Source organism: Cajanus cajan, chromosome 2 (assembly GCF_000230855.2).
Source record: "Cajanus cajan strain Asha chromosome 2, NIPB_CcT2T_4, whole genome shotgun sequence".
Lineage (NCBI taxonomy): Eukaryota > Viridiplantae > Streptophyta > Magnoliopsida > Fabales > Fabaceae > Cajanus > Cajanus cajan.
This window is the reverse complement of record NC_138518.1, coordinates 80,258,413-80,283,861: the sequence shown is the minus strand read 5'-3', so window position 1 is coordinate 80,283,861 and position 25,449 is coordinate 80,258,413. Positions and strand designations below refer to the sequence as shown.

Here is a 25,449-nt window from a genome sequence, read left to right as displayed (position 1 = left end):
GCATCAGAAAGAGTGAACCTCGGTTTGCATTGGTTTAAATGATTTCTCAAACAGTCTCAATGTCTAACTTTCACCATCTCCAGCTATGTTGTTATAACACGGACATGGTTTCAAGGAAAAAGGGCTGATGGAACACCTGTATCATCTCAGGCATATATTTTCACTAAACTCGAGGCATTAGCATTCAAAGTCTAACAAACTTGGAGGAAATGGAGTTTTATCACTGAGCTGAATTGGGCACGCGATGTAGGAAAGGAGCGGTAAAGAAAATATAATTTTTTTAATATTTATTAAAGATTAAATTGTAATTTTGATTTCACTATTCTTAATAATATGCAATTCTGAACCTTTTATTTTAAAATAGAAACAGTCAATTCTCATATTCTTCAAAATATAAAATTTTGGTATTTTTGTCATCTTAATACTTATTAATTGTTAAATTTCAACTTTTAGTCATATTTAAAAGATATGATAATTAATAATATAATATTTAAATATATATTATTTTAAAAATTCTTATTTTTACATTTTATATTATTAAATATATCATGTCACTTGAATGATGATAAATTCACAAATAATATTAAAATTTAATGATTAATAAACTTTAAATTGATAGTTAAACAAAAATTTCTATTTTTAAAAATAAGAAGATCAAATGTCTATATTTTAAAATAAGAAAAATAAAATTGTGGATTAATAAAAAAAAAAAAAATTATGCTTATTAAATATATAAACTTTCCTTTAATTTGATTCATAAAATATTAAAAATAGTAAAATATTAAAATCAATAAAAACCGGCACTTAAATAATGTAAGGAAAATAGTCGTCCCAAATGGTGTTGAAAGAAAGAAAAAGGTTGGGAGTGTGAGCAGAGTGAGCAGTGATATGGGGATGGGGCGCTGCACATACTCAACTCTCTAGCTCTCTAGTCCTGGAAGCTATCGTCATTGGTCACCTAAGCTCAGAAATATATCTACTTGTTTATTCTATAATCAATGTTGCTTCTTTTTCCACACTAACACACTTGCACTTGCAACAATGATACTCACTTGTCAACACCACCCTTTCCCACACTCGCTTTCTTCAACCCACGCACTCTGCGCCACAAATAGAATCTGCAACCTCTCTCTCTCCTTCTCCCTCGCAACCTCAACCTCGCGCCCGCTCCACCTCACTCTCGCCGCTCACCGCTTCAATTCCCTCACAGTCCGCGCCGACTCCTTCCACCTCCCATCCCAACAACATGTCGCCGCCGATTCCAATTTCGACTCTCTCCTTTCGCTCCTCGAAATCTCCTGCCTCCTCTCTTCCGCCCTCGTCTCCGCCGCCGCCCTCGCCTTCGCCGCTTCCAAGAAGGACCTCCTCGCGGGGATCGCCGCCAGAGGCGCTCCGCTCGGCGTCGCGATGCTTGTTTTCGGGGTTTCGGTCGGCGCCTGGATTCGGAGGCGCCAGTGGAGGCGCGTGTGCGTGGAGACGGGGAGGGGTGGGACGGAGGTGAACTTGCTCGAGAGGATTGAGAAGTTGGAGGAGGATTTGAGGAGTTCCGCGACGGTTGTTAGGGTTTTGTCGAGACAGCTCGAGAAATTGGGGGTTAGGTTTAGGGTTACGAGGAAGGGTTTGAAGGATCCCATAGCTGAGGTAACTACTCTCATTTTGGAAAACTATTCTCGTGGTGATGGTTTCGAACGTGTGGAGTATGCTTGGTGAGTGAGTTTCCTGGGATTTCATTTGCCGAGCATTGTAAGGATCTCGTGTGTAATGCATGATTGGCAACTTCGAATGCTTAGGGTAATATGTGTGTTTGTTTGCTGAACCTGATAATAATATGGTGAGTTTGTTGAATGACACTAGTAATTAGGTCAAGTAGTAGTAAGAGCAGGGTTCTTAATACAATAAGGCTGATAGCATAATAGCTTTTCTTTTTTTAACAATAATAAATTGCTGACAAACTCTGCAGATTATGATTCATAACCAAATTTGGGAGGCCTACTAATTAAAATCATAACAGAAAGGCATAATAGCCTGCATTTGCTAAAAGGTCCTTATTAGAAAAATAGATTCGTGGAATCATCACTGGATTCGTGAAGTCAGAGACGGAAGGGAGGGTAGTTGTTTATCAATTTCAGTGGAAGCAGGAGACTCCTTGTTAGGGAAAACCCTGTTTGTTATTGCGTATTTGAATCTGGCCTATAAACCAGATTAAATTATTTACATAATGCAATATTCTGTGTTTAAATTCTTGAGTCTAACAGTTTAGATGCTCTGGTATCATGTTAAACACAGATACTTCTCCAAAAGCTTAAGTTGTTAGGTGGAAGCCCTATAGATGGTTTTATATCTAGCAGGTGTCCTAACTTCATTTCCTTCTGCATTAGATTTTGGTTTTCCTTCAACATCATGTTATTTGTCATCTGAATCAAGCTCCATATGTCAGTATCCTTTTGCTCTTACTAAGCTTATGTTAGCCATTTGCTTAGATTTCAGGTATTTTTTCTTGCTTAACACCATCTTCCCTTGCTAGTTTCCATTACTAACGTATCAGTTCTTCATTGTGATCCCTAAAGAAGACTTCATCTTCAACATGTTCATCAATACATGGTTCAATACCCATCATTGGTGATCCTCCACTAATTCTTCTCAAATTTAGTTTGTTTACAGAACCTGAAGCTGCCATTAGTCAGTGATCACTTAAAACTAATTATTTTGTTTACATTTTTATTTGACCCATTCGAATCACAGTTAGTAAGTTAGTTGACTCGTCTTCTGGTTATTTTACAACAGTCAACATATAAGATTGACTACTGATTAAATTCAGTAAGGCAATAAAATTGAACAATTGCCTCACTGAAGTTGATGGGTAGAGTGGTAGTACCTCAACCCGTAAGGCACTGAACCGGTGCCTCACCTCAGTGGCTTAGGTGTGCCTTTTGGTTTTGTTTACTATGCTGAATTGCTGATTTACTTCCACAAAAGTTACATCTGCACTGCTGAGCAGTGAGCATCAATTCACTGCATATGGTCTGGTCAGTAGTAGGAATATCAGAGTGGATTTCAGGGGTATTTGTAAGTATTCTTTGCCATTAAACTAGAGCTGAATGGCAGCAGCCCAAGATAGATAGTTAAAGGCTCAGTTGTAGGAGTTGAAGAGTTAGAGACCTTAGAACGTAAAACACTTGTTTTGCTGATTGAGGAAGACATCACAGATCACAGGTGTCATCATTGAAATCATATTGAAGGGATAAATAATAGCCATCAACCAGAAGTAGAAACACTGCAATCCCTCACTGGAACAATACCAAAGAACACCAAGCAAATTCTAACAATGGAAATGGAAACTAAATGGGGAATATCACAACAGAGGTGAGCGCACATCAATTCTGGGAAGTTCAACAAGGCCAATCTGATGGCAAGAGAGGAAGGCCAGACAAAGAAAGTAGAGCCAAACCAAGGAATGCTGTGGTGGAGGCATGTCACTCCATTTTAGTGACAGACTCGGACATTTTGTGTAGTGGGGACAAAACAATATCCTACTTTACATGAAAAAAAAAAATAGTATGATAAAAATTACCATGATGGGGGCAAAGTTAAAGATAATGAAGCTTAAATGAAAACTTAACACTGTAGTAGTTTGAAGTTTTTTGAAACGGATAGGAGCATGTTTCCCCACATTACTGAATGTGGGTTCGTCTGCTCTATTTGATGTTTACAGCACAGCGAAAACACCAGACTTTGTCTTTGGTACTTATATGAAATATATTGTAAAATATTTTATATTAACATTATTCATACTAGTGTTAAAAAGTCTGAATTGGAATAAGTTTTTTGTGACTGCATTTCATGTTAATTCAATTGCTAGTACAAGGCAATTTTCAAATGCTTTTATTAAAAAATAGAAAAGTGTACATTCACTAACAGACTAACTTAATGTTTATTATCCTTGCCATGGTAACATTTTTGAATGAATGGTTGAAGCTTAATATATTGAATCGATATAAAGAATAAAGAATAAAATAAAATCTGACTGGAGAAGATATCTAATTATTTGTTCATTTCTTGAAGACTGCAGCTCTGGCGCAGAAGAATTCTGAGGCTGCTAGAGCATTAGCAGTGCAATCAGACATTTTGGAGAAGGAACTTGGTGAAATTCAACAGGTTTTACTAGCAATGCAGGTAATCCTCCCTCCTATGGCTCAATTTACAAATCAAATATGCTTGTATACTAGTGGACTTTGAAGGTAGGTAGAATTATTTTGTTTGTAATTATATTATATAATTTAGGTTAAAATATATATTTTTGGTATAAGTAGTGTAGGTTACCTCAATTTTGTTTTGGTCCCTATACTTTTTTTTAAGTCCTTATTGTTTAATGTTTTTTAAGATTTTGGTCCCTAATCCCTTTACGCTATAGTATCTTTCCGTTTAGGTTTGAGTCCTTTTAGTTAACTAGACATTGGTCTTGATTTGGCTATCTCTTGAAGGGTAAGTGGCGTATTGTGGGTAGCAGGAACTAAAGCCTTATAGAAATGAAACTATATGGACCAAAACCTAAATTTTAAAACATTGGGACCAAAACCAAATTTGAGTAGATTATAGGTAAAAGTAAAACCAAAAATTATATTGAAACCTAGAATTTTTATTCATACATCTAGTTATTAGAATTATGTGGGTGTATATTGCCAACCAAGGGTGTTAACATATACTCATAATCTACAGGGGATGTCAGCAAACAATGGGCATGTTTGTTTTAAAGTTGGGTAGAAATATTCTGAATCGTAGAACATAATTGGGATGTGTATTCAAATTACTGAGTCACAAATTTTACACTTGGAGCATGTGCAGTGTGCAAATGTAAAATAAAAAAATTAAAAAAAACTTTTTTTTTTTTAATAAATTTTCTGATAATGAAAAAAGTTATACATTCACTATGGATCCGTTTAACCATATATGGCTTGGTAAAAATCTTCTTGACAACTTTACTTATCAAACCATCCTCAGCTTTTCATCATTGAATTTGACTTGTCTTGGTTGTGTCTGAGCGTTCATGTAGGAACAACAGCGAAAACAACTTGACCTGATTCTTGCAATTGGGAAGGCGGGTAAGCTATGGGAAAGCAAGCATGAAACCAGTGAACAACAAGATACATTAGAAATGTCTAACTCAGCTGAGGATGAGGTAAAATCGAAGGTGCACCAAATATGAAGATTGGGTTAAAATAAAAGGAAATTCCCAAATTTTCGGAGTGGCAACACGTGGAGCAGTATTCTTTGTTTTTTGCTGTGTACACTGAATCAACGATTGTTACACAAAATCAAAGTTACCAGAATTTTATCAGCACATAAATAATGATTGTTTTTTTTTCCAGAGTATCTCAAATTTGCTGTGGATACAGTACAGGTTAGAAGAGATTACGCGAGAGTCAAGACAAGCTACTGTGGGAGAATTTGTTGAACTATGTCCAGTAGTTCTGTAGTAAAATTTCAGGAACTTATCTGTTGGTTCTTTGTGCTTGTGCATGTATTTTCATTTCAAGTTTATAAGCTGTTCTTCATCAATTTGCTTTCTTCATGCTTATGTTGGTGGGTTAAGGCTTGGTACATCATCTTTTTTTCTCCCTTGCGTGTTTCTGTGTCATGTTTAAATAACTTCAATAATCATCGATAAATATTGGAAATGTTTATTGGTTAGGGCCATGTAGTAAAGAACTCATCCCAAAATAAATTCCATTCGAGACTTAACTTTGAAAACTACCGTTAACAGCAGAAAAACATACAATTATGGATATTCTCGTTTAAGATGAATTGGCGAAGGGCCTAAAACAAACAGGTCATTCTGGGCCTTTACAAACTAAATATTTAATCTATTTATATGGATGGCACCTATATAGATATTTCCACTTAATGGAACGTTAGCAAAACAATTTTAACCACACTCTTGCATGTGGCATTTTGGAGAAATGTCTCTATTTTTTGTTAATTATTAAATTTTTTTAATAAGTGATCATGCTTTCTAATTGATTTCAACAAGTTTACTGAATTGACAGAGTCGATTGGAATTCATATTCATATAAAATACATGCAATGCAAAAACAAAATCGATCGATCTTGCCTAGAATACCGTCACTAGACCAGCTTCCCCACTGAAGTTAAAGCTTTTATTCCCAAAGAACAAAATAGAATTTGCTATAGATGTTCTAAAAGTCTAGGTAAGGTCAGTTCGACAGAGAATATTTTAGGTTTCAAAGACATGGTGGAGCACAATCCATCCGTGCTTCTTTGTCTATGTATGCTCTCATGTTTTACACGACTGATTTAATTTTGGGTTAATTTCCATTAGGATTTTATATTTCTACTCTCTAGATGGATTTACTTTAGAAATATATATTTGATTGAATGTAATGCTGAAGCCTCGTTAATTATTATTAAATTATAACGCTAATTTAAAATTTTAAATAAATTATATAACTTATAAAAGCAAAGGGTTAAGAATTTGATTATAATTTTTAAAAATTAAAAAACTTAATTATATATATTTTTAATTTTAAGACATTATTTAAAAACTTGCTAAACCAATGAGGACGTCAACAGTAATTTCAGTTGTGATCTTCATTGAACGGTTGAATGGAAGAGGTTAAAATTGGGATAAAACAGTGTTTTTTTTTTTTTTTTAATGCTACGCTAAAAGGTTTGGATTGCCTACAAGACTACATGCGCATTGCAATTATTCGTTTGCTTGTTTGTGGTCACAATTGTCGAAACTATCAACCACTAAATCCGGTATTGCATGTGAATGTGAACCCTACCCATACTACTTTGTTTAAAAATAAAATAATAAAATGTATATCCAGCATTGAGAGCAAACAAAACAAGCATCTAGAAGGTACATCAAAATAGATGCAAGAAAAGCAGCGTGAGTGTCCTTGTCTTTCGCGCAACCTTTTTACTTCGCTATTGATAAAAGTAATTGCATCTTGTAACAATGAAACAAAGAAAATATTACTTTACTTGTTTATATGATGATCAGTACATTACCTGTGACTGAAAGAATAGGTAAAGCTGAACAAAATGGAAACATTTTAATCCTTGCAGACACATCTTTTTCTCCTCTGAGTGGCCAAAAAAGTTGCGTACGTCTGGTCACTCACACAGTCGCAATCCCTCTCACTCTCTCAGTGCAATGTCAATACTCCAATGGCAGCTTTGACTAGTTGAAAGCTGTAAGATCACAACAAGGAATCCCTAAACCTCCAAAAGGAAACTGAAATCAGAATAGTCTCTCATACCCTTTAAACTTATTTGGTGTGAAATGCTTTCTTGATGTGTGTTAGATCAATTTTAGAAATTCACCTTTCGGGATATATGACAACCACACAATTTATTTCCAAAATGTTCAGAAGCAGCTTATGTTAAAATGTGTTTATCGTTGGAGTGGATGAGAATTGTTTAATAATAACCTATATACAAAAATGGATGTAACCAAGGCAGTAATTAAGTAGTACTATTATTGTCCTAAAATTATTACTTTCTAACTTGCTCTATTTTTATCATATAATGTGTATGTAGAAATAAATTTAATAGTGTAGAAATAGTATGAGTTGTATATATGTATATAAAAAGTGGTGTTTATAGTAAGAGAGTTAGAGTAACTTACATAAGAGATTTTTATGTTTGAATATCACTGTGGATAAAATAAAATATTTATATAATATTTATTTTTCTTTTTCATTGTTTAGTTGCAATGTTATATGTGTAAAATCCTTAAATTGCCTATAAATTTGTGTAATACATTTATTAGGATTTAAAAATTGAGATAAATATAAAGGTAAAAAAACTGCATGATTTATATCGCTAAAATTTATTAAAAAAATTATATATAAATATTATATTTGAATATATAAATTATTTAATATATAAAAAATTATATTATATTTAAAATTTGTAACAAATAAATATTTTTTAAAATTAAAATATATTTTAAATTGATGATAATTTATATTATGATATAAAAGTTTTTAAGATTTAAGTATATTTACAATCTCTCAAATTTAAGGTGAACTTATTTTTATTCCCTCAAATTTAAAATTGGTATTTTAATCCTGTAATTTCAAAAAGGTTTAAATATGTCTTTAGTCTCTCAAATTTAAGATAAATTTATTTTTAGTTCCTCTATTTAAAATTATTATTTTTAGTCCTTATAATTTTTAAAAATTTTGTTTTAATTTCTCAGATCACTAATAACATATTTAAAAATGATAAATTGAGATAATTATATAAAATTAATTGGACTTAATATGATATTTTCGCTAACAAAGACACTATTAGGTAAATTTTATGCAATAGTATTTGATAGGGTCTTTAAAAAAATTTGAGTAGGACTAAAATAATTTTTTTAAAATTACAAGACTAAAAATATCAGTTTTAAATTTGGAAAGACTATAAATAAAATTTACCTTAAAATTAAAATACTAAAAATATATTTAAGCCTTTAAAAAATTATTTTATTCCTTATACTCAAAATTTTGTTAAAGAACTTGTCAAATATCGTCGCATAAAATCTATTTATTATTGTTCTTATTAGTGAGAGCATCACATTAAACCCATTTTATTCAATGTAATTGTCTCTATTTATCACTTTTAAATATATTATTAGTAATTTAAAGAACTAAAATAATATTTTTAAAATTATAGAGACTAAAAATAATAATTTTAAATTTAAAAATAAAAAATAAATTTATCCTAAATTTAAAGAATTAAAAACATATTTAAGTTAATTTTTAATTATTAATAATTTATTTTAAAAATATAATTTTTTTAATAATTTATTAATAATTTGAAATAAATGAGATTAAAAAAATCTCGAATCATATAAATATAATTATTCTCATTTATATAAAAATTATAAAATGATTTAGATTAGTATTATATTTTATATATTAGTGCATATTATTCGATATTAAAAGCAAATAAATTATATAATGTAAACAATAATCAAATAGATTGAACTATTTTTTGTGTGTGTTACTTTTAATATAGTTTCATTAGCTTTCCAAATTGTTTTTATAGTGTGAAATTTATATAGTTTAATATTTAAAGAAATTACTAAAAATTATTAGCATAACTAGTTCAACACATTTGCTCAACCAAAAATCCAAGTTCTATTTTTGTTTTGATTATAGAGCCACAAGTCCACAACTAAATGTATTATCTTATCTTAAAATAACTAATCCAAAAAAAGAGAGTTATGCCAATATACAAGGAAAAAAAAAAGGGTTATACCAAACAAATATTTAAACCAACTTCAGCACGTTAACTTTTGTCGTAGTATATGAACTTATTTAAAAAATTAAATAAAATAGTTAAATTTTAACAATTTTAATAAATAAAATCACGCTTTTAAAAAATTTAAAACGTAAAGATTCTTTTTAACTACTTTTTTTTTTCTTATATACAATGCTCCTATTAACATTAAATTATAGAGATTTATTTGTTCAAAATTTAGTGAAAGCATAAAGAATTTTACTGAAATTTTTTATTCATGAAACTCTTAATTCACTTCATATTTCAACAGCTTTATAATCAACTATGATATTTGTCTCAATTGTTTTTGTAGAAGAATATGTCAACATCATTCATTTTGTGATTAAAATTAATAATGTCTATCATATTCATATAATTCCTTTGCTGTTTTTGGATTAACAAGTTTCAATGGTTTGGAGATAAAATGTTTACCATCTGTAAAGTTCATAAAGTTGAATTTTAATACCAGTCCCCTTCAAATTAATTTAACATGATATTAACGATCCCGCATGGGACCACTTCTGTAGGAGTTTTATGTGAAAGAAAATAGGCAATAAATACAAGTACTCAATCATTCAATTTCTTCGTCTTCCATAGGGGTCAGTAATAAATAGAATTCATACTAGTTTACATAAAAAAGAATATAATTAAAAAAAACCAAAATCCTCCATTTTAGCCAAGAACTAACATTATTCAAATATCCATTAATTTACACCTCATTTTTGAGGTAGCAGAAACACAAGCCACTCAAACCATTTGCAGTCCTAGTAGCAGACATGAGATGAATGATGCAGGTGCAAATGCAAACTCCTCAATTGTAAAAAATGTAAAATCAAACTCAATCACTCAGATAAATCTGGAAAGTGATAACTGAGACAAAAATTAGTTAGCATAATAAATGCGAATTTGAACTACCCCCTATTGTCTGTGATATTTTTAAACACACAACACACAGAAAGGACAAGGCCATTTGTTTTCCATGATTTTTTCTAATAACCAGGCTCAAAGTCTCAAGCCTCAAACTACTAATAGAACACTGTCCAAGGGGTCCCTTGATACTGATGTGGATTCTCCTTATTTGCTTAACCCTTTTGAGTTGTTCCTTTCACTTTTCTGCTGCATTCTGCACTCTGAACCCTCTCTCTCTCTCTATCTACTCTTGCTCCATGCCAAGCACATCTTCCAATTTCTGTACCTCTCTTCTCCTCTTTCTTCAGGCTATACGCCATGAGAAGAAAACCACTCCACACTAGAGAATAAGTAAAAGCCATCTTCTTTTTTCATCTTTTCTTTTATTGCTTCTCTCTCTCTTGGTTGGTTTCTCCACACACAAGTTGTTAAAGTTTCTTCAGAGGACTACTGGCATTCGGATCTCACTTAACTTACATTAAATTTTGCCACCTCTTTTAGATGGGGAATGACTTCAAGGAGTGACATGATATGCATTCATGGCTTCACTTAATTCCTATCAGTACTACACAACTACCTCCTTGCTTATCATACTTTTGCTCCATAATTTTCTCTCTCCAGCTTCTACCTCCAATCAGCCACAGCCTGAAATTTCTTCTAGGGTAAGCTCTAATCTAAGCCATGTTTGTTTGTACTAGTACCCTCACTTATCTTCTTCCAATAACTGCTTTAAGTGTGTATGTTCATGGTCTATGTACTAAATAATGGATTTGTTATGTGTAGGAACTGTTATTTGAGGAGAAAAACAGGTTAGGTTCAATTCCTCCTAGCTGTCACAACAAGTGCAATGATTGTCATCCATGCATGGCAGTTCAAGTGCCAACTTTGCCTAGCCATGACTCTAACCCTTCAGATCTTACAAAAAGTGCTGCTGCCATGGCAAGTTTTCTTAACCCTTCTTCTCCCCAAGGGAACAGGTACTCCAATTACAAGCCATTGGGGTGGAAGTGCCACTGTGGTGACCACTTCTTCAACCCTTAGAAAATTGTACACATGCTCTCACTTGATTGATTTGTAAAATGGAAATTGTCCCTTAATTTTATTTTTTTTTGTTATTGTTAAAAATTAATATTTGTGGTTTAGGGGCGAACTAGCTAGGGTAACAGATTAGATATGCGTCACTTGCGTCAGCATGGATCGTATACATTGGAGTTTGATACACTTGTACAGAGTTTGTTACAGACCTCAATATTCCAGCTATATTAATATTATGTTAGGGTCTAAATTTTGAGAGAGTTTCCCCTTTGCTATTTTAATTTGTTTGTGTTTATTAATTAATTGCTAATTTTGTGTCTTGTTCTTGTCCATTGCTAATGCTTTTTCTTTTCCCTGATTTCTCTTTGGTTTTTGTAATCTATCTATCACACTGTGAATCTGTCTCATAACCTTTTTCGCTTATCTTGGAATTTTCATTGCCTGCGAGACGGTACATGTTCACGTGGTTGTTTTTTAGTCTCTCATGGTCAACAAGTAGTGATCCCCTACCTTATCTGTAAACGTTACTCAGGCTTAATCCTGTGTTTGGGATGAGGGTAGAGGAACAGAAGAGAATTTGAAAAATGTGAGTGATGATCAAAAGTTTATTCTGTTAATTACGAGTTGTTAATTAATGTGTCGTACTTAATAGTTTTAATGTTATTGTTTAAATAATACACATTAATGATAAAAGTTAGATGAGCAAGAAATTTGTGCTTATTCTGCCCTATGTATCTTAGATACAGTATTAAGGTGAGTAAAGCCCGAAAAAACTAATAACTTTCAATCATGTATTAGCCTTTAACATAACAAGATAACTAGTTTTTATTTTTAAAATATTTTTGATAAATTTACTGGTCATGATGATGTAATAATATTAAAAAGAGACTCCAATTTGTTTATATGTTATGACGTCTTTTTAATTAATATATTCTTTTTTTTTTGTTGGTAAAATAAAAACTCTCAAGGTTTTATTTTTTTGATGAAGAATAAAAAAAGTAGTATTTGGAGATAAAACATTAAAGATTCAAAAATGTTTCAAAGCTAAAGTTAATTCATTCTTAACACAATACACAGTTGATGTTTTGGTCTTAAGAAAAGTTTACACCATCAACTAATTACAAATAATTTAAGATATAATTTTTAAAATAATTATTATAAATATTAATAAACAATCCATGATTAAATGCTAACATGATTTTTTTTTTTACAATATTAACACAATTTAATTAAACTTGCAATATATAATTCAAACACTCAATTGAGAGAGTTTTTCTTTTCAAGCATAAATAAGCTAAAACAAGAAGAAAAAAGAAACTAAATAGAGCAACTCCTAAATGTAGTGACAACAGAAGAGTGTTTGCTAAGCATATAGATCAAAGAGGAATCGGGTAAAAATGAAATTCAATAAAACTAAATCATTCTGAGTGGCTGCTCCATATTTAGTAAGCCAGTTTACATACACATTGCCTTCATAAAGGTTTGTTACGTTGAAATTGGAACTCCCAATCTATGAACGACTTATAAGGAAGAAAATCATGATCAAACCTTGAAAGAAACAATTAAGATGAAGTGCATATGTCATCTTAGAGTCTTATTTACAAAAAAATAATAATAATAATAATAAATAATAATAATAAAAAGTTTCCTAATGCCTATATCCCAACTCCTAAGCAAGCTTAAGATTATGATAAATACTAAACAACTCTGCATTCAGGTTTGTGGTGTAACCCTATTCAATGTGAATTAAACATGAGGATTGATAGTTTAATACATGTTGAATAGTTTGGAGTCAGTGCAGTCCTTGTATTATGGGTTTGGGAAAGTATTTAACTTATATGTGTTTGGATTCACGTTTTACATGTCTCAATTAGAGTTTGGTATGAGTCAAGGGCAATTTTTATAATGATAATGATCTGAAAATATGATTTTAAGTTTTAAACTCATGTTTCATTGAAGTTATTAGAAGTAGTTTTTCTATTAACACTAACTTGAGTCATTTTATTTGTTCCATTTATATCCAGGGATGAAGTAAGAATTATATGGCAAGGGAGGTAAATAAAATTTGTTTTACCTTAAATCTAAACAATCCAACCTTAAATTAAAAATTCTTATTGTATATATTAAATTTACAAGTTTTTAAAAAACTTAAAAATTATATAATATTTCATTATATAGATTCAAATTAGCAAATAAAATAATTTTATAATTATCCATCAATTTGAATTAATGAAAAAAAATATCAAATAATTTTTTTATTTTTTAAAATTTGTAAATTTAATTTATACATTACAAATTTTTAATTTAATATTTGAGTCATTGAAATTTGATACATAATATGAGTTATTGAATGAAATAAATTTACTAATAATTAATCTTGAAGCAGGTGATCCATATATATATATATATATATATAAGGAGTAAGTCTACTTAAACTTCATTTAATAACTCATGTTTTATATCAAATTTTAATGATCTAATTATTGAAATTGAAGTTCTTAATGCACAGATCAAGTATGCAAATTCTTAAAAAAATTTAAAAATGTTTGATACTTTGTTTCAGTACTTCAAATTGTTGGATAGTCATCGAAATATTTTATATGTTGATTTGAATTAATAAAATAAAGTATATATATACACACATATATATATATAGAGAGAGAGAGAGGAGTTTGTTTATTTTAGGAGTAAATATACCTAGACTTACTTTGTTTAATAAGTCGTGCTCTACATCAAATTTCAATAATCCAATCATTGAATTTAAAGTTTTTAATGCATATATCAAATCTGTAAATTTTTAAAAAATTTAAAAATCATTTAATACTTCATTTCATTGATTCAATTTGATGGATAATCAGTAGTATCGTTAAAATTTGTTGTAAAATATGAATTATTCAATAAAACAAGTATAAGTAGACTTATTCTTGAAGCATGTGAAATAAACATATATTTCACATTAAAAATAAAAACTATTAAGTGTATTATGACTTGATCTATGCATTAAATTTTTTTAATTAAACTGCTAAATCATTGAAATTTAATGTAGAACATAAATTATTAAGTGTATTAAATTTAAAAAGATTTATTCTTACAATAAGTAGATCTCTCCTTCTTCCCCCTCTCTATATATATTTCATAATCTATTAATACCAACTACAAGCTAAAAATTTATACAAAATTTCATATTTTTAATAATTTTTTTATTAAGCAAAGTTAACCATTTAACGGTTGAAATGTGTATCAAATTTCCCTGGCAACAGAGAAATCTTGTAAAAATAGATTTCAAGGTTGAAAATCGTTCATGAAAAATGTGTTAAGAATATTGAATAAAGAAATGACCTACTAATAAAATAAAATTGACCATACATTTTCAGACTTTAGCTCTTTTGGCCGAACAATTCTCAGTTTCAGTATTAGATAGATAAATTAATTTTCAATTTGCATTCCACTAACTTTATTGTGGGAAACATTGAAATGCTAATGATTCCTTGCCGGTTTATTTTGTACACTGTTAACAACATGTAACATTGAAATTTCCTACACAGAATATGGTATCAAGTGTGCCCAATAAATTAAAGGGATTGAGTCAAATTTGCCGTCTCAACCAAGTTTTGTTTTTTCAAAGGATTAAAATGACGACTGAATTCGTGGGACAGTTACCTTTGAAATGAATCAAGAAGAAAATATGACATACTTCAATAATGATATTTTTACGCTTAAATAATATTTTTATCCTTTTATTAATCTTATTTTACTGTCCTTATTTTTTTTTTGTTATGTTACATCATTTATTATTTTTCTATTTCAATTTCTCTTTTTTATCTTTCACTATGTATATAAGTGCATGATTCAATTTTTGAGTAAATGTAGGGTTCTAGTTTTCCCATGAATAGCAGAAGACATTCAACATTGGTCGGTTAAGTTGCAATTAATGTATGGTTATAGGTCAACTCAACTTGTTTGGTTGAAGATAAGATATAACATGGCATCTTTGTAACGCTGGCCGTAGGAAAAATCGTTGTTCCATAAGGTTCTTATAACACTCTCAATATCTTGTTTGACTGAAGATATGACCATGCTGCCTTTGTAACGTTTGGTGTAGGAAAAATCGTTATCCCCTCCCTCGTAGGGTTCCCAACACTTTCTCAATAACTAGTAATTTTTAATGTAAAAATTGAGTTAAGTTATATAAACTTCTCATTAACTAATTGAGAATTTAATGTAAAATAAAATTAATAAATTAAGAATGTTTAAAAAAATATTTTTATATAAATTAAAATTTATTTATACACTTTTACTTTATTCTTTTATTTTTTTTATGCATACTTTAACTTTATTATGAGTATAGACAAACTTTTTTCATAGAAAAGTCTTAATAATAACAATTTATAACTCAAAAAATGCTATAAAATCCAAATTGAGCTTTAATATATATATTTAATTTAGAAAAATAGTAATGACATCCTCATTTTAATACTCTTTCTAATATTTGTAAAAAAATTGTTTAAAAATCACAAATTTAAATTTCGACCTAATTGAAAAGTATAACGTCAAATTTTATAATTTTTAATAAATATGAATTCATATTAAAAAATATTATTATTATTATTATTATCATCATCATCATGAAAAAACACATCAACTTTTGCTTAAAAACGTTAAAACTATGTTTTCTTTTCTTTTCTATAACCTCGATTACTTTTCAGTGTGAAATCACGTTTCAAGGAGTTAGCGTAGTGGTGAAGTCGGATAATCTGTTTATAATCTTAATTTCATGTAACTATGATGATAAGAAAAATTACGCCTCAAGTGGGACCAAACATGTCATTTGCCTATTGGACTATTAGTCCCATCCAGTCCCGTCGACTATACAATTTCTCTGATGGCTACAAGAACCAAGTTTCAAAGTGAAAGGTAACAAAATATATATTAAAGAAAAACAGATAAAATAAGTAATATAAAGATATAAAAAAAAATTAAAAATATATATCTCATGTCACAAAATAATAGGCACCGACAAAATATAGCAGGCAAAGGAGTTGGAGAAAGAGTGACTTCATTTTAATTAAAAACGATTATACAAGTCATAAAATAGTTAAGTTCTGAACTCTGAAGTCAAAGTCTTCTGCAAACGTATTTCCAGGAAAGTAGAATGAAGTCAAATGATCTCTTTATAATGAGAATATGCAATGAGCATGAGGGGTTCAAGTGTTCACTTAGAATCAAAGTTGGTGTTGAATAATGAATATGGAGAGTGAAAGCAAACAAGTTAAGCAGGAGCTGGGGGTCTTGGATATCCTCAAGGAATCTGTAACACTCTATTTCACCAACATCAACTTCATCATCTTTACCCTTCTCACGTCCCTTCCTTTCTTTTTTGTCATGGTTTACTTTGAATTTTTGTTCCAGGAAACTATTGTTCAGACCCCAGAAATTATATCACTTCTACCTTTTAACGAAAAAAAATATACAATATATCTTCTCATTAATGGCGGATTCGAGGAAAACATACCTAATAAAAGTTTTAGTAAGGATTATTTGCCTGTTTTGATTCAACTTGGATTCATTTACTTGGTGCCTCTTCATGTTCTAGAGCTCTTCTCTGCGGTTGTAACAATGGATTCGGCTTCAAAACTGCGTTCACAAGAGAATAACATGAGTCTCGTGGATATGTTTAAAACGTCCCTTGACATATCAACAATTAAAGGCACATTTATCACTTCTTTGCATATGCTCTTTTGGTCAACTTGTCTTTTGATTGCATTCCCATGGACAGTAAGTAACTGTTACATTTTCTTCAGGGGTTTTGGGTACTACATACTTTTTGCAGTGATTTGTTTTCTAGCTTTTACAAAGCTGTTGATGGTGTATTTGGAATGGAGTGCTATGTGGAATATGGGTTTTGTGATATCAGTTGTGGATGATATATATGGTATTGGGGCTTTTCGAGTTTCATATTCCTTGAGCAGAGGGAATCAGAATAGAGGACTACTTTTAATGCTTGTTTTCTTTGCTTTGGGACTGTATTTAAGGTTGTTGTGTGTCTCCCTTGGATGCTATAAAGGAGGTTATGGGATATTTGTACATATTGGGGTCCTCACTGTGGTAAATACTCTGAAATGGGTGTCGTGCGTGATTTACTTCTATGATTGCAAGGAGAGGAAAATGGAGAAGAAAGTTGATGAGGAATCCGGTAAAAGTCTTGAAAAATGATTCATGGAAGAATGGAACTTGGAAATAATTTGACGTGGAACAGTGATAAATGTGTTTTTGATGTAGAGTTAGTGATCAGAATTTGAATTATGCACAACGTGTGTTAAGTGGGAAATCTTTATACTTCCATGTGCCTGAATGAATGTAGGGACTATTTATCTTAACTTTTGATCAGAATAAATTGTGAATAATGATTTTCGTCAAATGACAAGCTTATAATAAATCTATTTCATTTTCCTGTCTTCACTAGCATGAAATTCCATTTCTATTTGTTGTGAGTAGGAATTAAGGAACTGGTAGCCTAGTCAAGCAATAAAAACAGAATGAGTTAGGAATGTTTGGAGACTGGTAAAGAATGGAGCGTTTTGTTTTGATATTAAGCATCATGATACGGTGCCAGATGTTTCTAAGGGTAGAGTAGCTTAATTGGCTCAGTTACAAGAAAGACGAATTTCCTGTGCCATATCACCATCTTGTTAATTTCACAATTTATCTCTTCTCAACTGAAGAATGGCTAGGTTCTCCATTTGGATCATGAACAAATGTGAGATTAAATGAGTGAACTGATTATTCATTCATAGACCGAATCATCTATTGTATTTTATATACAGAGTTCTCCAGCAAATGAGTTATAATCTAACAAACAGCAAAAGAATGAGGTTTTCTGTATTATTTACAACTCATTTTGCTGACACAAGACCTACAGGGCAGTCATATTAAAGTTTGATTCATTCCATGGTTCATTGATACTCTTATTCCAGTTCACAAGACATACATACCCGCCTTCTTAAATCTCTCCTGCTCCCGGGTGACCTAATTAGTAATTACCTTCTTAGCAAAAAGATACCAAACAGAAAGCTTTAGTTTACATACTTCTACTAATTTATGTAACGTGAGATCAATAGAAGCAATCAATATTATAACAGAATGGTTCCAATTTATAACCAAAAGTATTACTTTCTGTGTTTTTTTTTTTATCGTTAGAAAAAATTACTATGGAATTGAAATAGTTCATTATGATGCATTTAGCTCAACCCCACCACTATACTTCCTCCTTTCTATTTATGCATATGCTACCACCAATATAATACCATTAAACAAGTAACGAGACTCATTTATAGCGACCATATAAATTTAATCAACATGAGTAAGAGTGTGAAAAAAAGAGGTATATTTGAAGAAACAACTTTTTTGTTAAAAATAGTAGAATGTATTTCAAAGTTTTTTATGATTTTATTTATAAACTTAACATTCACATTTTAATTTTGTTATCATATGTTCATGTCAATTCTAAGTCAACTCAACTTAAATTTGAAAGTTTATATTTTTAGAAGAAAAAAAAAAGGTGCATGAAAGAGTGATCAGTGACAGAAAAATGGAAAGAAAAATTGGTAAAAATAAATAAGAATGGTCCTCAGAAAAAAAGAGAGGTAGGATGTGTGAAGAAATTAGAAGGAGAGGCGAAGGAGAATGAGAATGCAGAGCCACACAAAATAGAATAGAGAGAGTGAAGGTGTGGGACATCACATAGCAATAACATGGCTTCTTCTACTCTGAGCCTCTCCACCACCTCCTACTCCTATCTCCCCAACACCAAACACCGGTTTTCCTATCCCAGAATGAAGTTAGTCTCCTCCAACTCCAAGCACCGCGCTTTCTCCGTCTCAGCTTCTGCTTCACCTTCGCTTCAGGCTCTCATCTTCGACTGCGACGGCGTCATCCTCGAGTCTGAGCACCTGCATCGCCAGGCCTACAACGATGCCTTTCTTCACTTCAACGTTCGCTGCCCCTCTTCTTCTTCTCCGGCCCCACTCAACTGGGACATCCAATTCTATGACGAACTCCAGAACCTCATTGGTGGAGGCAAACCCAAAATGCGATGGTTCTTTTCTTTCTTCTTTCTTGCTCGACTTTACTTTTGATTGTGTTGTGATGTTCCGTTTTGGGGATTTTAAGGTACTTTAAGGAACATGGCTGGCCTTCCTCCACGTTGTTTGCCACGCCTCCAACTAATGATGAGGACCGGGCTAACTTGATTGACACTCTTCAGGTTGTTACTTGCTACCATTTATATGAATTGAGTTACCAAAGTTTCTCATTCTCCACGAGTTGGGACTTGGATTTCGAAATATGCATGTCACTCACACTCACTCTACTAAACTTGCCTCTTGCCCTGATTCAATTACAATTCACTTACAAGTAAAACTTATTTACACTATCATCCTATCTATCATAGATTGATATGAATGGCAAAAGTATTGGTTTTTATTATAATTCTTTTTTTTTTTTAAATATCTAATTGATTGACCCTTTCAATTGTAATTTCACTTGGAATGTGATGTTATAGTATTTTCCTTGTTTTGATCATGTAGGATTGGAAGACTGAGAGATACAAAGATATAATCAAGTCGGGAACTGTGAGTATATTTCTATATGCTTCCTATGAGCTACGTTCCTAAACTGTGAAGTTGTTATCTGTCTTCTTGATAAGCTATTGTTAAACACTTATACGTTTTGACACAGGTGAAACCCAGACCTGGAGTTCTGAGATTGATGGATGAGGCCAGAGATGCTGTAAGATAACTTTATGTGTTATTGCACTGTGGTGATCTCTTGTTTCAGTTTCATTGCCTGAAGTGATACTTGCTTTTGATGGAACTGTTCAAACTCATCATTCTGTTGGTAAGGAGTATTAGCTTTTTAAGTTTGTCATCTTTTGTCCAACTGGTGTTGCAGGGGAAAAAGCTAGCTGTTTGCTCTGCAGCGACTAAAAGTTCAGTTATTCTCTGTCTTGAAAACCTTATAGGACTTGTAAGCCCATTTTCTTATATATTATCGCTATTGAGAGTAGAGATTTATTTATTAATTTGCATTCAACTGACTCATTTTCTCTGTTGTAGGAGCGCTTTCAAAGCCTTGATTGCTTCCTTGCTGGTACATTTCCTTTTATTGATTATATGACTATTGAAAGAAGTTTATTTTATCTTCTATTCGTATTTTCTTCTCCTAAAAGTACTTATGGAGAAATTTTTCCAAACAAATCCTTATACTATGCTGCTTTGCCCAGCATCAAAGCTCAATTAATTAGTATAGAAGTTTACTTTTCCATCCTATAAGTTGGACAACACTTTCTCATAATGTTAGTTATAGTATACATGTGTGTGCTACTAGGTTTTCCTTGTTAATAATATCCACTCTGCTTGTAAATTTTATTGATTCTTTTCATTCGGAAGTAGTTTGAATACTCAAGTTTAACTTTATCTGTCCTTTTATTTAAACTTTCAGGTGATGATGTAAAGGAAAAGAAGCCTGACCCATCAATATACCTGACAGCTTCCAAGGTTTTTAATATGACAATATGATCAAGAACTTTGAAACACGAAAATCTAAAATTTATTTTATGCATTAACAGAGTGAACATAATTTACATGAGCATTGCAGAAGCTGGGTATATCAGAGAAAGACTGCTTGGTGGTAGAGGATAGTGTTATTGGGTTACAGGTAGATTTTGTCAGATTAATGATTTTCTATATGCTTGAGATATAATAACCAATCTCATTATATGGTGTATTTCGTGAAATTGAACAAACATTTCCTACTTTTTTCTACTCTTACAATAACCTTCTTTATAATTATTTGAAAAACATTACACTCCCCTTATAAGGGAAGTTTCTGTAAACATTAAAATGTAGGAGTATCAGTGAAATTTACTTTACTCTTGATATAACAGTATCAAATATGATGAGCTTAACATTGATTTTGAATTACAGGATCTTTTTGTTCCTTATTTCAAAAAATTGCGTGTATCATGTTATTTAACTGATAAAATTGCAAAAACTGTCATCTGATCTAGATTAACCTCTACAGGCAGCAACAAAAGCAGGAATGTCATGCGTGGTTACCTACACACCTTCCACAGCAGATCAGGTGAGGCAGTTAACCTTGAAATAAATTCAACAAGAAAATGCCAATTAAATTGTTATTGAACATGGAGGGAAATTAGTGAGTTACTATTTAAACTGGCTGCATGATGGTGTACCTGAATTATATTTTGGATCTAATGTAGGATTTCAGTGAAGCCATAGCAATCTACCCTGACTTGAGTAACGTAAGGTATAATACATTGCTAACAACTGAAGGTATCAGGTTTTCTTCATTTAGACGCAGCTACTAAAATTATGTTAACCATCATGCAGATTGAAAGATTTGGAATTAGTACTTGAAAATGTAGTAGCTGCTAAATAGAAGATTTGCTTGCCTTGGAAATGTTGCAATTTCAGCTGCTCTGCAGTGGTTTCTATCAGGAAAATTGATTCAAATATTTGATGTTTACCACAAGGTTAAGATCTCTATCTCTCAAAAAAAACATTTTTTTTCATATATTAATTGACAGACGATGTATACATGTAAGTTAAAATGTGACACAATTCTTTGCAAGGTGTTGTAAAGATCATAATTTATTGTTTGTATTTTTGTCATATTAAATTGGAATGCTTGCCAGAGATTTCCTTTGACAATTCATCATTTGCCAGAGGTTTCCTAACTCGACTCTATATTATCAGAACATATTTTATTTTGAAAACAGTTCTTTCAATGACCCTTAAATTTCTCAAAAATTTTAAAAGGGGGGCTGTTGTTAAATCATTTCTCATCCAATATTTCTAAATTTACCACATATATATCAGCATGGTTTGAAGTGCGGAGATGAAATCTTTTTGGTCAACGTAGAATTTTGGAAGAAAACCCCGAAAATAAGAGCCAAATTTCAAACCTGCGGAGTCGTGGGACGCTTTATTAAAATAAGTAATTTAGTTCTTTGACAAAGATTGGAATTTCTTCATCTAAATAGTTAATTATTTAGTTTTTATAAATTAAAATTATAGATTAAGAAACTAAATAACACAATGAATAACAGAACGATGCAAACTTTTTTTAGAATCTATTTTTCGCTTGATGCAAACATATGCAAACTTTTTTTAGAATTTACTTTTTTCATGAGGCAAACATACTTTAAGCCAAAGAAAAACCAGCAAGGAGAAAAAAGTTATATTTGGAAAGACTTTTAATCTGTGCGTTAAAGTATTTAGCCCGAAAAATTGTATTTACTGTGAGTTTCATTTTTGTAGTTAAAAAAAAAGTTTATTTAATAAATTATTTATAAACTTAAGCAGACTACAAACCAAAGGGGTGGTGGCGCAGTTGGCTAGCGCGTAGGTCTCATAGCTTCTGAGTTATCCTGAGGTCGAGAGTTCGAGCCTCTCCCACCCCATATGTTTTTCACTACATAGGCTTAATTTATATTAAAAGTATATTTTTTTTCATAATTTTGTTTTAAATTTTTAACCAACACGTTAAGAATATTTATTAGTATCGCCCAATTTATATTGAATGCTGATAAACGTTAAGTGCGAGTTTAGTTGGATAACATGTATATATAATAAAATCATGTCCAACTCACGTTTAACATAGAAAATTAACTTTGTAACTTCTGATTTTTACATCGTTTATGTGCATACACATCTTTTACGTGAAATTAAATACAGGTTAAACGCTTCTCAACTCTAAGGACCTTGGTTAAAAAATTAGTAAATAATTATTAATAAATTCAATGAAGATATATGTTGGACATGATACTAATCCAACCGATGATGTAAGATTGGTTATATATTTAATTTATCAAGTTAAATATAAACTTGGTCATATTATCAATATATTGACTTGGACATATAAAGTTCAACTCAATCATTTTCTCGTATTATAACTATGATGGTTATAGAACTTATGAAAATGAACAAGTACAGTGATAATATATATATATATATATATATATATATATATATATATATATATATATTATATGTAAGAATATTGATGATATAAATTAACTTAATTGTTGAAGTCCTTTTTGTAAATACTTCCAACGCACTTAAGATAAAGATTCAAGATAATTTGATCTAACATTTGAAAATAAGTTAAGGTTATAGAATAACTACTTCATCCTAGTGTATTCTAGTAAGAATAGACATCATCTATGGAATGCATTCATAACACTTTTTATAAAATAAAAAATCAACTTAACATTATTTGGGCTTATATTGAATATTTATCAACTTTGTGGTTAAATTAGTAATAATAGCAATAATAATAATAATAATAATAATATATTATTATTATTATTATTATTATTATTAAAATTGAGATACTTTATACCTTTATATATAATTTTTAAAACAAAAGTAATTTTGTCTATTGAACTGATTCATCTATTAGTACAAATAAAGTATTTTTATTATACTAAATTTGATAATTAGAAATATTTTTTTTCTTATTCATTAAAGTGTATATTAATTATAATGTAATATTGTAGAATTATAAAATTTTATCAATTATTTTTTTACATGTCTCTATTATTTTATGTAATACTATAATTTAGTTTTTTTTAGAATTATATAATAGAATAAATAATTGTGTTACCGAATTTCTATTAGTATAACTCGTCTATTATAATAACTAGCCTATTGTGTTAAATTTAAAATATTGTACAATTTTTCTTCAATTTTTTTAATATATTATATAAAAATTTGTTTTATTGTGTCTACATTTATTGATTTACACATTAATTATAGATTGATATTTTTTTCTTTTACTATTTATGATAATATATATTTTTGTACATAAAAAATAGCAATTAATATGTCCAAAAACATATAAAAAAATGTTAGAAATTAATAAGTTGTACATGAATGTAAACATATATAAAAGTAAAATAGTAAATTTTAGTTACTGTTTAGTGAAATGTTGCCTGATTTATTTATCTATATATTATTATTTAAATTATTTTATAAGGTAAACTACATAAATGCTGAATTAATTTAAATAGGCATGCATCGGACGTTAGTATTAACCTTTTTAGGCCAGAAAAAGTAAGACAATGTTTCTTTTTATATATATTTTTTGACCGCAGTAAGACTTTATATAAAATAAGTAAATCACTTCTCATTATATAATTATATAAATAACTAAAATAAAAAATATATATAACAAATAAGAATACTTTTTGTACAAGACGTCCCATGAAATAAAAAAATAAAAAATTCTATTACTTTCCTTATAATATGTTCGTGTGATAGATAATTCATGTCTTTTATGTGTGGTCATTCTTTGTCTTTTACTTTTAGCATTTTTCCTCCATCCATGTTTTTGTTACTCTTAATTGTGGGCTATTTAAAGATTTCATATGGTTATATTATCACTGTTAAAGTAATAAAAAATGGATTTAAAAAAAAAAGTGAACAAAAACTAAATTCAAATGAATTAAATATAAAAATGCGTGAAAAAAATGAAATATAAAAATATTTGGATGAAAGATGCTTACAAGAAAGTTATATGTGAAATAGTAATGACTATGAGTCCCTTGATTCAAGGAGTTCAAGATTGGAGAGTTGTAGCTCGTAAGAACAATTTAATAAAATGAGTTTAACAGGAAAATGTAAACATGTAAAAGCAAAAAAGAAACAAAAAATGATATGCGCTAGAACAACATTGAAAGGGAAAGGCAGTGAAAAGAAAACAATAGATGGAGTGAAGGATGATGTTTAGGAAATAAAATATGATTTTTGGCCTCGCTGGCTTCCTACAAAAGTCATGTTCAACAAATAAGCATGTGTGGTTTAATAAAGATTATGGTTTGCAAAATTGAAATCAATTAAATGGTATTTTAAATTTATGATTTATGTTGCTCCCATAATAAAGTAAAAAATGGAGAATTGTTATGCAATTGATTGAAATAATGTGATGGTGTGGGTGCACATTACACTTAATTCATTATGAATTTTCAATTAAATCTATTATACGAGAATTCGTGCACAATTAAATAAAAAAGTTAAAATATAGAGAGAAAGAAAAAGAAAACATGAGCGTAAAGAGAGTTAAATATTTTAGGAACAACAGTAAAAACAACTAAGATATCTTTATAAAAGAAATATTGGAATAGAT

At 30.3% G+C, this 25,449-nt stretch overlaps 4 protein-coding genes and 1 non-coding gene across 6 annotated transcripts; all 5 read left to right on the top strand.

Moving 5' to 3' along the window:
- The first annotated feature begins 832 nt into the window (after positions 1-832).
- Positions 833-5,556, top strand: LOC109813510 (uncharacterized). Its single transcript, XM_020377702.3, has 3 exons — positions 833-1,641; positions 4,063-4,173; positions 5,051-5,556. Exons 1-3 carry the CDS (start codon positions 1,042-1,044, stop codon positions 5,201-5,203), a joined length of 864 nt encoding a protein of 287 aa, XP_020233291.1. The 5' UTR covers positions 833-1,041; the 3' UTR covers positions 5,204-5,556.
- Positions 5,557-10,292: 4,736 nt separating this feature from the next.
- LOC109813512 (EPIDERMAL PATTERNING FACTOR-like protein) lies at positions 10,293-11,573 on the top strand. Its single transcript, XM_020377705.3, has 3 exons — positions 10,293-10,557; positions 10,708-10,868; positions 10,990-11,573. Exons 2-3 carry the CDS (start codon positions 10,746-10,748, stop codon positions 11,245-11,247), a joined length of 381 nt encoding a protein of 126 aa, XP_020233294.1. The 5' UTR covers positions 10,293-10,557; positions 10,708-10,745; the 3' UTR covers positions 11,248-11,573.
- A 4,915-nt stretch (positions 11,574-16,488) lies between these two features.
- On the top strand, positions 16,489-17,454 carry LOC109813495 (uncharacterized). Its single transcript, XM_020377683.1, has 2 exons — positions 16,489-16,551; positions 16,651-17,454. The coding sequence occupies exons 1-2, from the start codon at positions 16,489-16,491 to the stop codon at positions 17,452-17,454; spliced, it is 867 nt and encodes a 288-aa protein (XP_020233272.1).
- A 1,419-nt stretch (positions 17,455-18,873) lies between these two features.
- LOC109813505 (Haloacid dehalogenase-like hydrolase (HAD) superfamily protein) lies at positions 18,874-21,978 on the top strand. Of its 2 annotated transcripts, XM_083069266.1 has the most exons (11): positions 18,878-19,336; positions 19,411-19,504; positions 19,827-19,871; positions 19,978-20,028; positions 20,191-20,265; positions 20,355-20,388; positions 20,740-20,795; positions 20,896-20,955; positions 21,322-21,381; positions 21,521-21,567; positions 21,651-21,978. In XM_083069266.1, the coding sequence occupies exons 1-11, from the start codon at positions 18,993-18,995 to the stop codon at positions 21,697-21,699; spliced, it is 915 nt and encodes a 304-aa protein (XP_082925392.1). In that variant the 5' UTR covers positions 18,878-18,992; the 3' UTR covers positions 21,700-21,978. The 2 variants fall into 2 exon arrangements, 1 of the variants encoding a protein (XP_082925392.1); XR_014431845.1 differs by lacking the exon at positions 21,651-21,978 and having other exon boundaries at positions 18,874-19,336; positions 20,867-20,955; positions 21,521-21,573.
- A 660-nt stretch (positions 21,979-22,638) lies between these two features.
- TRNAM-CAU (transfer RNA methionine (anticodon CAU)) lies at positions 22,639-22,723 on the top strand. The gene is given in 2 exon segments: positions 22,639-22,676; positions 22,688-22,723. It is a non-coding gene; the product is annotated as a tRNA-Met (tRNA).
- Positions 22,724-25,449: the final 2,726 nt, after the last annotated feature.